Below are 12,120 nucleotides of genomic sequence, written 5' to 3' on the forward strand. Positions count from 1 at the left end.
CTTGGGGGTCAAAGGCAGGTGGCTTACTTCATATATGTTGCAGCATTTCAGGACTGCGCTGCACGTGTGATCCCCTGCCTGATGAGGTAAGTTAAGAGTTAAAACACGGACAGACCACAGCTTCAAGTAAGCAATGGGGATTGGATGTTTTATGTCCTCTGGCGCCATCTTCAGCAGAGAAATATATAGGTCAGTTTTACTTGTCTGGTCTTTGTCATGAAATATGTAGAGCTAGTGCTCGACTTATGACCACGATTGGTTCTGACAGACCGGTCGTAACATGATTTGGTCGTAAGTTGAGTAGGCTATATACACGGGGAGATGGTAATGCTGCCGGAAGCTGGTCCGCACTGTCGTACGCCCAGCTGGGCAATGTTTGCGCTGCCAGACGCGGAGCAGTCGTGGCTAGCGATTGTGGTCGTAAAGTCGAATGGTCGTAAGTTGCATAGGTCGTAAGTTGATCAATACCTGTACTGAAACTTGTGAAGGAGCAGTCCTATGTTAGGATAGAGTAAAAGAGGAAAAGACAAAAAACTCTTGGGCTTTTCAGGAGCCTTGGTTCATCCTCTGCTATTCAAGCCATCTCAAGACCACAACCCTGCTTTGGAGGCTGACTATTGGAGGCACCGGCCTCAGAGCGTTCCACGTGGGCCCTACCTTTCTTGCTCCCTGAAGGAAGGTGCACATTGCTTGAATGAGTGCTTTTTGATTGTTTTTAATCCAGTTGTCTTTGCTGCAGTCTTCGCTGAGGGCTGCGAATGCTGAAAGTCAGATGATTCATGTGCACCCTGTCCATCTAACTCACCTGCTCTTCCACTTCTGCAGGTTACTCCAGTGCCCACCAATACGACAGAGTTCCCACGTGCCCTCACTCACACTCCATCATTTAGCCGCATCCTTAACCTGTTTTTGCCACACCATAAGCATTTTTTTTTCCTGAGATGGAGTTTCACTCTGTCTCTCAGGCTGGAGTGCAGTGGTCTCAGCTCACTGCAGCTTCCATCTCCTGAGTTCAAGCGATTCTCCTGCCTCAGCCTCTTGAGTAGTGGGGACTACAGGCGTGCACCACACCTGGCTAATTTTTTATATTTTAGTAGAGACGGGGTTTCCCCATGTTGGCCAAGCTGGTCTGGAACTCCTGACCTCAGGTGATCCGCCTGCTTTGGCCTCCCAAAATTTCGGGATTACAGGTATGAGTCACCACGCCCAGCCAGCATTGGGGTATTTTATCGAAGGCGGAGGTCATGAATGTTGAGAGAGCCTCAGCAGATGGGGACTAGCCAGAGGTGGTCTCTGCCATCAAGAAGACTTTGAAGATAGGGTTCGGGACACCAGTCAACATCGCTATGGCAGGGGACTCTGGCAATAGCATGTCCACCTTCATCAGTGCACTTCAAAACACAGGGCATGAGGGGAAGGCCTCACCTCCTACTGGGCTGGTAAAAGCTACCCAAAGACGTGCCTCCTATTTCTCTTCCCACTTTCCAAATGTGGCGCTGTGGGACCTGCCTGGCGCAGGGTCTGCCACCAAAATTCTGGAGAATTACCTGATGGAACTATAGTTCAACCAGTAGGACTTCATCATGGTTGCATCTGCACAATTTAGCATGAATCATGTGATCCCTGCCAAAACCATTGAGGACATGGGAAATAAGTTCTACATTGTCTGGACCAAGCTGGGCATGGATCTCGGCACAGGTGCCCTCCCAGAAGTGCAGCTACTGTAAATCAGAGAAAATGTCCTGGAAAATCTCCGGAGGGAGCAGGTATGTGAATGCCGCATATTTATGGCCTCCAGCCTTGAACCTTTATTGCATGACTTCCGAAAGCTTAGAGACACATTACAAAAGACTCATCCAAATTAGGTGCCACGGCCCTCTTCAAAACCTGTCCCACACCTGTGAGATGATCATGAATGACAAAGCAACCTCCCTGCAGAACAAAACAACCATACAGTCTTTCCAGGATGCCTTTGGCATCTGGGGTGCAGATGATTTTGTGAAGTGTCTGAAGGTCTTTTAATTGTTCTTTGGTATGGATGATGAGTCTCTCTGGCAGGTGGCACAGAGAATGGGCAGGAAATTCACAGACTACATGAACATCATGAAGTCCTGTGATGCACAGGGTCTGCAAAAGAGATGGGAAACGTATGTGCATGACTTGTGGAGTTATGAAGGCATTTCTTAGCCTTTTAAGCTACACCCCACTGTTACTTCAGATGAATGAACTACAGACACTTACTAGAGATAATTTCTGAGAACACCAAGACTATCTTAAGAGAAGTCCTAAAAGACCACATCAACCCACAATGACAGCCAACTTTAAAAAATTCCGGCAGGCTCTTTCTTGGTTGGCACTAAGGACTGCAAGTTCTCTTCTCAATGGGGTACACTTTTCTCACTCTAAATCAGAGAGATTTAAGTTAATATTTCCTTCTCTTACTTTGTGTTATAAATTTCTTGAAATAAGAAGGCAGGTTGCTTGAATCTCAAGATGGAGAATATCAGTAATAACAGACTTCTGAGCTTATAAAACTTCAATTGAAATCTACAACAAACCTCTAAAACAGAAAAAAGTAGTAACCTTGTTAAAGGGCTCTAAGTTCTTGTTTTATCCAGAGTGTGAGTAAAGAATTTGATTAAGTTTAAACTGTGGTTTATAAGTAATGCCTAATATCTTAAATTTAAAACTAATGAAGGAATAGAAACTGTGCAAATAACTTGCAAGTGACAAGAAAAGGAATAGTATAACAAAAATACATGCAATCTAAAGGAAGGCATCAGAAAAAAATATAGCACAAAATAAAATGTTACATATAAATTGAAAATACCAGTAATTATATTCAGTGTCATTGGAATAAATGTTTTAGTTAAAAGTAAAATGATCATCAGGCTGGATTTTAAAATTCTATCATATATATGTATGCATGTATATAATGATGATTATTATTATTTTGAGATGGAGTCTTGCTCTGTCACCAGGCTGGAGTGCAGTGGTGCAATCTCGGCTCACTGCAGCCTCTGCCTCCTGGGTTCAAACGATTCTCTTGCCTCAGCCTCCTGAGTAGGTGGGACTACAGGTGCATGCCACCACACCCAGCTAATTTTTGTATTTTTAGGAGAGATGGGATCTCACTATGTTGGCCAGGATGGCCTTGATATCTTGACCTCGTGATCCACATGCCTCGGCCTCTCAGAGTGCTGTGATTACAGGTGTGAGCCACCATGCCCGGCCACCATATATATTTTATAAGTGACATACCAGATAAGGATATAGAAACTATGCAAAAAAATCTATCACTCAAGTCCCAGGTCAAATAAAGCAATGGTAAGCCAAATATACAGTAAACAATATTTCAGAGGAATGCCTGTACAGATGGCAAAAGTATTCATTAAAAACCAAGAAGTACATCCAATAGTCAGGCTGGTTTTAAACTCTAGCTTTTGGAGCGGAATGAGAGTTTTCTTTGCTGCTGACAGGTCCTATTTCTTTCATTTAAGAAAATGTCGGCTTTATTGAGATGCTATTCACATAGGTAATTTTTAAAAATCTGTATGGTGGTAAAAGAGATGTGTGCTTATAATTTAAACATTACTTAAAGATTTTATGCATGATTATGTGAGTTCTATTTCTTAATGATAAGAAATTGTAAAAGGATTTCCTCAAAGGATATCTTCATATGCTGACACAGAACAATTACCAACACGTGAAAGAAAAAGGAGGGTGCTAGACATTACTTAGGAAATACTTCATGTCTGTAAAATAGAGAAATAGCTTGTGCTTACTTGCTCATGTATACACCCAATTGCTCTGCCAGGATATTATGGTCATTTGTCAGGGTTAAGGGGTGGATAAATATGGAGTGGGAAGACATATTATTATGTACCCCCTTTTTTGAGACAGAGTCTTGCTCTTTTGCCCAGGCTGGAGTGCAGTGCTGCCATTATATAAGAGCTTACTTGAGCCTCAAACTCCTGGGCTCAGGGTATCTTCCTGCCTCAGCCTCCTGAGCATCTAGGACACAGGCACACACTCATTATGCCTGGCTGATTTTTACATTTTTCTCTAGAGACAAGGTCTCCCTATGTTGCCCAGACTGGTCTCAATTATTCTGGTTTCCACCCCCTGTACTGAGAGTGAGCCATGAGTTCCCTGCCTGGCGGTGCCTGAGGTCAGCTCCCAGACCCAGGATGACTATGAGACAGAGATGGATGAAGCGTTCTTGTACAGAGATATGTGAGTATTACCGAGCAGGCACACACTAGCTTTCTATTCTAATGAACATTTTCAAATTGGAAAAACAAAATTCATCTCTACTTTTCACTGACAGATGTTTGGAAATGTTAGTTTTGGTTTCAATGAAGCCATACAGGTAAGAAAAACCATCCTACTTGGACTGGAAAAGAGGGATAGGTCAAATTTCAGAGCAAGAATTGACATGATAGTTGGGCAGGAACAGAGATAAAGGGAAACCTGTGCTTTTGGTTGAACTCCCTGCATATGGCCGTGGAACAGCAGCCTGGTGGTCTGATTACCATAAGTAGCACCCTCCTACCATTGGTCTTGAAGGGAAGATGGAGCAGGTGCGGAGTCAGATCATGGCAGAGAATGGGATAGGGTGTTGCATGCATTTCATCTTCCTCCTCCTTATCTGTCCTAGACATGATTGGTATGCCTGGGTAAAGAATCATGGACTCATGTGCATCAAAATGTTCACAATGTAGCGTACATAAGAACATCAGCAATGACCTCATGAGGACAGGGACTTTTGATCATCCGTGGTCCCCTAACGCATGATGGCAGGCCAGGTGTGGGGCAAACATTCGACTTTGTAATAGACAAAATTTTTGCATATGATTGAATTTTCTGTTTTGTTCCTTTGAGAAGATGGTACATAAAACTCAAGTTTGGAGATTTCAATATAAAGGGCCATTGAATCATTTGTATATTTCTGAATCTTGCTTGATTCAATCCCTTGCTACTCCCAGCACTGCAATTCATCCATGTCTTCACACAAGGGAAATAACTAGCAGCAGCTCTGTTACTCTCCCCTCGTTGTAAACACTCTGATGGTATTTACAAGTAGGAAGATAGCCCAGTAAATTCTCATCTAAGAATGTTTTGGGTAGGCTTTTCGCATTGCTTATTGTAGATAAATCTGGAATTTGTGAAGTACAGGGCACGACTTGGAGAGCTGAAATTAGTCGTGCAGGTTTCCTACCTGTGCAACTAATGGAATGTAAAACCTAAGAAGCTCTAAACTTAAATGGCTTCCTAGGGCTAACACGTACGGCATGTACATGATACATACAGTAACATTAATCTCTTACTCAGATGCAAAGTACATTACAGTGCAAAAAATAGATTTGTTTGGAAGTACATCTGATTTTTTGGGTCTTTTCAAGGATGGATGTTGCTGTTTCTCTGCTAGCTTTTTGTTCATATTCTTCACCAATTAGTAAAATTCAGTTTTAAGTAACCTGTATAATTTCCATAAATCTCCTTGCTTTGACAATTTGAGCTCCATGGTAGCGTAATGACTTTAGATCAGAACTGTGCCATTCAATTGGCTTTTGGTGTACTTCTGATATTACTATAAATTCTTCAGCTCAGCTTCTCATTAGTATATTATGTTTTAAAAAATCTTAGTTCTTAAAGATTTCTTTTTCTTATCTTTTCCTGCTACATTTGATTCCTTAGAGCAATCATTTGTTCTGATTAAATTATTAACAGTTAATTTTTCTACCTAAGTTGCACAGGGGATGGACATTCTTTCCATCTGGCTCACCAAATTCAAAATACTAAAACTATAATAATCAAAACCCATTTTAGATATTGATTTCTTATTTGAGCTGTTTGTCCACTTCTTATTTCATGAAATTAGGAAGTTGTTCACACATTCTCACTAAGAGCAGTGATGCCAGCGATGCAGTGTAATATAAGGCTGAAGGCTGGTACCCAGAGCATGGGATAAGCTAGAGAGAGCCCGAAGGATGTGATTTAAAGCCATATTCTGCAGAGAATGGAAAAGGCCACATCTCCACTGCATCTTCAGTTCTGGAAACCACTCTCAACAAGAATGTACCCTTTTTCATTCTCAAGTCTAGGCACAAGCAGAAGAATCAAACTACTATTTCTATTTCAGGTTAGTTTATCTATATCTCGTTTCCTGGAGAGTGTTTTAAGAGTGTATATTGTTGAATTTCTAATAGAACGGAAAAAGATATTGAGTTTCTTTATTGTATTTTTAGACAACATTCTCAAATAAATTATAGTAACCTTTACTCATATCTTTTATTATTTTATTTTTTCTGCTGCTTTGGGTTTAGATCACTATTCTTCTTTTAGCTCCTTAAAACACAAAGTTTGTTGTTGCACTGAAATCTTTAATCCTTTTAAAATGTAAGTATTTAAAGCTATAAATTTCCCTCTCAGTACTGCTTTTACAGCATCCTATTAGTTTTTGCTTATTGTGTTTTCATTTGTCCTAAGATATTTTCTAATTTTTCTTATTTAACCCATTGGTAGTTTAAAAGTGTGTTGTTTAATGTCCCTATATTTGTGAATTTTCCAGTTTTTCTTCTGATAGTTTTAGTTTTATTCCACAGTAACTGGAAAAGACATTGCATAATTTCAATCTTTTAAAATTTATTAACACTTACTTTGTGGCCTAATGTAGGGTCTCTCTTGAAGAATGTTCCATATTCACTTAAGAAAAAACCATATATTCTAATGGAATGTTGCTTGGCGAAGTGTTCTGTATGTGTCTGCCAGGTCCAGTTGGTCTGTAGTATTGTTCAAGACTGGTGATTCTACCCAGTGTTGAGAGAGGAGTATTGGTATCTCCTACTATTTGAACTGTAGGAGGTACCAATATATATTAAATATATTAAGCAAGTGCTACAATAGTTCTACTGTAAAACTATTTGTTCTCTCCAATTTTATCAATGCTTGCTTAACATATGTTGGAGATATGATATTTGGTACATATGGTTATAATTATTATATCTTAGTAGATATAATAATTTACATGATCCTTTTATTCACATGTAGTATCCTGTTTTGTCTCTTGTAACAGTTTTCTAATTGAAATTTAACCTAGAATCTATTTTGTCTGACACTAGTATAACCACTCCTGCTCTCTTTCAGTTACTATTTGTGTGGAATATCTCTTTCTACCGTTTCACTTTCACTTTCAAACTATGGTATCCTGAGATCTACAGTGAATCTGTAAAGTATCTATAAAGCCAGCATATAATTGTATCACATCTCCCCAACCCCATTCTACCAAGATCTGCTTTTTGATTGGAGAGAATCATCCATTTACATTTAAAGCAGTTGCTGATGAAGTGGAACTTCTGTCATTCTGTTGTTTTCTCTTTGTCTTACAGGCTTTTTGTCTCTCATTTCCTCATTACGACTTTCCTTTGTTTTTAGTTCATTTTTTATAGTGACACATTTTGATTTTCTTTTCATTTTCTTTTGTGTACATTTTGTGGATATTTTCTTTGTCGTTACCATGGGGATTACATACAACAGCACAAAGTCATAACAATCTATTTTGAATTAATACCAACTTAACTTCAATGGCATACAGCACTTTACTTTTTTACAACTTTCCCTTCCCCCTTTGCTACGTTATTCATGTCAAAAATCAATCTTCATATGTGTTGTGTACCTATTAACATGGATTTATAATTATTTTTATAAATTTGCCTTTTAAATTCTGTAAAAAATAAAGTGTAGTTACACACCCAAATTATATAAAAATATCGGTGTTTATAATGTCCATGTATTTGCCCTTTACCGGAGATCTTTATGTTTTCCTATGTGTTCAAGTTACTGTCTGTCATTTTTTTCAACTTTGAACTTAATACTGATTGTGTAATGCAGGTCTACTAGTAATGTAGTCCCTTAGCTTGTTTACCTGGGGGTGCATTAGGTTTTGCCTAATTTTAATAGGACAGTTTTGCCAAATACAGAGCTCTCAGCTGACAAGTATTTTTCTTTTTCTTTTAGCACCTTAAGTATATCATCTCTGTGCCTTCTGGCCTGCAACCTTTCTGCTGAGAAACTCACAGATAACCGTATTAAGGATTGTTTGTATACGACAAGTCTCTTTTCTCTTGCAGCTTTTAAGATTCTATTTGTCTTTTAACAGTTTGATTATAATTTGTCTCAGTATAGGTCTTTTTGGCTTGATCTTGTGGTTCATAGAGCTTCTTTGTATGCCTTTCCTCAAATTTGTGAAGCTTTTGGCTATTATTTTTTCAAATAAATTATCCGCTCCTTTCTTCTCTTTCTGGGAGTCCCATAATGTTTTAAATTAGTAAAAACACAATAATTTTGAATATGACTTTTTCTTGATGGGAATTTACTTGGTTGCTTTTTTTCCTGTTTTACAGAGTTTCTATAAAGTTATTTAAGCCATTCATAGTATTTTTTCTATGAATAAACAAAGATTTGGAGGTTCTTAGTTTATCATTTTGCTGATATGTGCTATGAACACAGGTAGGACCAAGACCTATGGCCTGGCTCCTAACCAGTGTTGCTTTGAGTTATACTTTACAAAATTCTTCTACTTGGCATAGAGTTCCTAGTATATCTTTGCTAATAAGGTAAACAAAATTCAACATGCACAGTAATTTTTCTCAAACTTAGATTCATTTTCTAATTAAAAATAAATAACTTGTCAGCTTAAAGATGAATAGAAGCACAGTGAAATAGTCTCATTGTTTTTCTTTATATTAAGGAAGAATTTGTTTTATTCAGAATAATTATGTGGTGACCTAGTAAGGCGTTGAATTACATTAAAATCATTGAGATGATTAATTTTTTTCTGTTGGCCACCAGAGAAGTGACTCAAATGGTTTCTCTTGCTGACTTAGAAATTTAGTAGGCATGTGGGAAGTGATCAGATTAGGAAAAAGGTAAGCTTACTAAAAAAGTGACAAGTGGGAATGGTAAGGTAGCCTTAAGGTCAGCATATTAGGTCTGATTTTCCAAGATGGTAGACCCTTTAAGGCACCTCCATCTTTTCGCCACCTTTAGTTTGAGTTCAGTTAGGAATGACACAGGGGTTCTTTCTTCAGGTTTTACTGACTTGAGTAACCTGGTTACCACAGTGCCAGTAATCCTAGTACTGTGCCTCCCAAAGTGCTGGGATTAAAGGCGTGAGCCACTGCACTCCGCCTGCTGCAGTTTCTTAATCCCTCTTCCTCTTAAAGAACAGTTTTCCCAGACGTTAATTAGGAGTTACTTGATTTTTAAAAGTTAAAACATTTTTTAACTTCAAAAATGTAAAATCTCAAGCGGTTTTAAAGTTATAACATAAATTATAAATTTCTACGAGCATTGATTATCATGGGGGAATATTTCAGGAAATAATATTTTTAAAGTATATATGTGACCAAATTTTATAAGTTAAACCTGTGATTTCAAAAATAAAATGTATAAAAGTTCTATTCTCTCTAAGGGTGATTTTTAAAAATTCTGTGTATTTGTGTATTCTCTACATTAACTGTAATGTTGGTAATATTTTTGTTCAACATCTAACAATTGGAGTAGTGTTTCTTCCATGACTTCCATGCATCAACCCTTAAAATGCTGCTGCAGTTTTTTGATTTTTTTTTTTTTTAGAGACAAGGTCTTGCTATGTTTCCCAAGCTGGTCTCGAACTCCTGGGCCCAAGCAATCCACCTGTCTCGGCCTCCCAAAGTGCTAGGATTAAAGGTGTGAGCCACTGCATCGGGCCTGCTGCAGTTTCTTAATCCCTGTTCCTCCTCCCTATACATACAGTAGGTGTATGTATATTTTTTTTCAATCAGAAACAAGGGTTTATTGCTGCTGATGAGTCTGTGATTTACTCACCTAGGTAGTTCTCTATGTGGGGGGAGCTGTGACTGCAGTCACCTGAAGGCTCAACTGGTTTGAAATGTCCAAGATGGCTCACTGGAGATTCAACTGTTTTGGAATGTCTATGATGGTGGGAGCTGGTCCTTGCTGTAGGCTGGAATTTTACATGGGGCTGTCATTTAGAGCACTTTGGTTCTCCCTCATGTAGCCTCTCCAAGTGGCTCTCTCAGAGTTCTTTCAAAGTATCATAGTTTCAGGACAATCTTACCTCTTCTTTGGGAGCTGGATACTAGGAGTGCAAAATTAGAAGCTATCAGGTCTTTTTAAGGTTTAGGACAGGAAGTAGCACAAAATTATTTCTACAGCATTCTACATTCAAACAAGTCACAGGGCAGGGTCAGATTCAAGAGGAGGGGACTAAATGAGGGGAACGCCAGAAGGAGTTGTGCGTTAGTGTCATCAATGTGAGAGAGTACACCAGCTCTGAGTTTTGTCTGTTTCCAAACGGGTGTGTTTGTTCTGGTTATCCTGTCTCTGTTCATTGAATGTTTGGTGTGGAGACAGATAATGGTCCATCTGAAACTTATGTACAAATAATGATGACATTCTGGACTTTGAGTCTTAGGCCAAGATAATGAATATTTTGAATGCATTCCTTAAAGATGGGGTGAGGATGTTTTGCATGCTAAAGGAAAGCCATGAATATTTGTAAATAGTCAGAAGTAGACTGTGAAGTTTGAATTATTTTTAAAATATTAATATTTTTTCCTACCAGAACCCTGAAATAAGAGTTAGTAACTTTTGCTGCATAAAAACTACCACAAACTAGACTTAATAAAATACACATTTACTATCTTACAGATTTTGTGGATGAGAAGCCCAGGTACAAGTGAGCTGAGTCTTTTGATTCAATGTCTCTCATGGGCTATGATGAGGTTGCCAGCCAGGGATGTGGTCTCATCTGAATGCTCAAGTGGAAAATCATCTGCTTCCAAACCCACTCATGTTATTGGCAGAATTCATTTTTTTCAAGAGTTTTTTCCTTGTTGGTATGAGTTGGAGCCATCCTCAGTTCCCTCCTATGTGGCACTTATTTTCCATAGTGTAGCTCTCAGCATAACAGAATATGTCATCAAAATTAGCAAGGAAGAGGAAGTCCTAGTAAGACACAGGATATAATCTTATGTAATGTAGTCACAGAGTGACACCCCATCACCTTTGCCATAGTCCGTTGGTTAGAAGCAGACCGCAGTTCCTAACCACATTCAAGGAGATCGTACAAGGGGTGAATATCAAGGATGAATAGTTGGGAACTATGTTAGAGTCTGTCTGCCACACCAGGCTCCTCGTTGAGGGATAATTAGACTTTTTACATCATACATTTCAGACCTGACCATATGACTGATTTCAACCAATGGATTGTGGTGAAAGTGATATGTACTGCTTTCATGGAGATTTAAGAATTGCCATCTGATTTGCCACCTTCTCCTATATTCTCTTCCCAAGAAATTTCTTAGATATTCCTTAGCCTGAATTTTTGAGCTGACCTACTCTAGGTATGTAAACAAGGTAAGAAATTAAGTCTATTGACTATCAATGAGATTAGAGGAAGGCTTTTAACTGTAGTATAATTTATCTAAAATCAACTGGCCCTGATAAACCAAGAGATACCAGAAGTATCCTGGGTTTAGCAACATTGGAGAGCAACTACATCCCTAGACCAGGAGGGACATAGGAAATTACATCTTGCAAAGACGGATGTAAGGAATGCATATCAGCCTCATTTGCCATCTGGCACTACTGCTGCCCATTGGCAGGGAGGAGGAGAAGGCTAAAAATAAGACCTTAGAAAATGCTAAACTTTCAGGGGCAGATGAAGAAATAAAGAAGAATTTATGGGGGAGTTGAGAAGAAATAGTGGGAAAAGAAAACAATAGAGACATGGAATAGAAAGATAATGAAATGAAGAAGTGGCCACACTTAAAGATTCTTCTTATGGTTGCACTAATTTAGGGTTTGTGTCTATCAAATTTCTATGTGTCTACAGAATTTCATATGTGCTTTAGAAAGAGAGACATCTGTGAAATTGGCACAGAACAGAGCATGGGAATATAATACAACGAGATGACTAGTGAATATGAAGTAAAGCTGCAGAAAGAAGTTTTAGAACACTGTTTAAACAAGCTTGCTTCTGAAGAGTAAAAAGAAAGTTTCTAAAAGAAGGGAGCTCAAGAAGGTGCTTGTTTTAACAAAATAACAGTGTTG

The 12,120-nt window shown here is 38.7% G+C and overlaps 1 protein-coding gene across 1 annotated transcript; it reads left to right on the plus strand.

The window, feature by feature from the left end:
• The first annotated feature begins 1,244 nt into the window (after positions 1 to 1,244).
• IRGM (immunity related GTPase M) lies at positions 1,245 to 1,865 on the plus strand. The gene is given in 1 exon segment (XM_017514990.2): positions 1,245 to 1,865. A coding segment is annotated over 1 exon segment (621 nt).
• The last annotated feature ends 10,255 nt before the right edge of the window (positions 1,866 to 12,120 follow it).

The sequence above is a fragment of the Cebus imitator genome, unplaced genomic scaffold (genome assembly GCF_001604975.1).
Source record: "Cebus imitator isolate Cc_AM_T3 unplaced genomic scaffold, Cebus_imitator-1.0 Scaffold540, whole genome shotgun sequence".
Lineage (NCBI taxonomy): Eukaryota > Metazoa > Chordata > Mammalia > Primates > Cebidae > Cebus > Cebus imitator.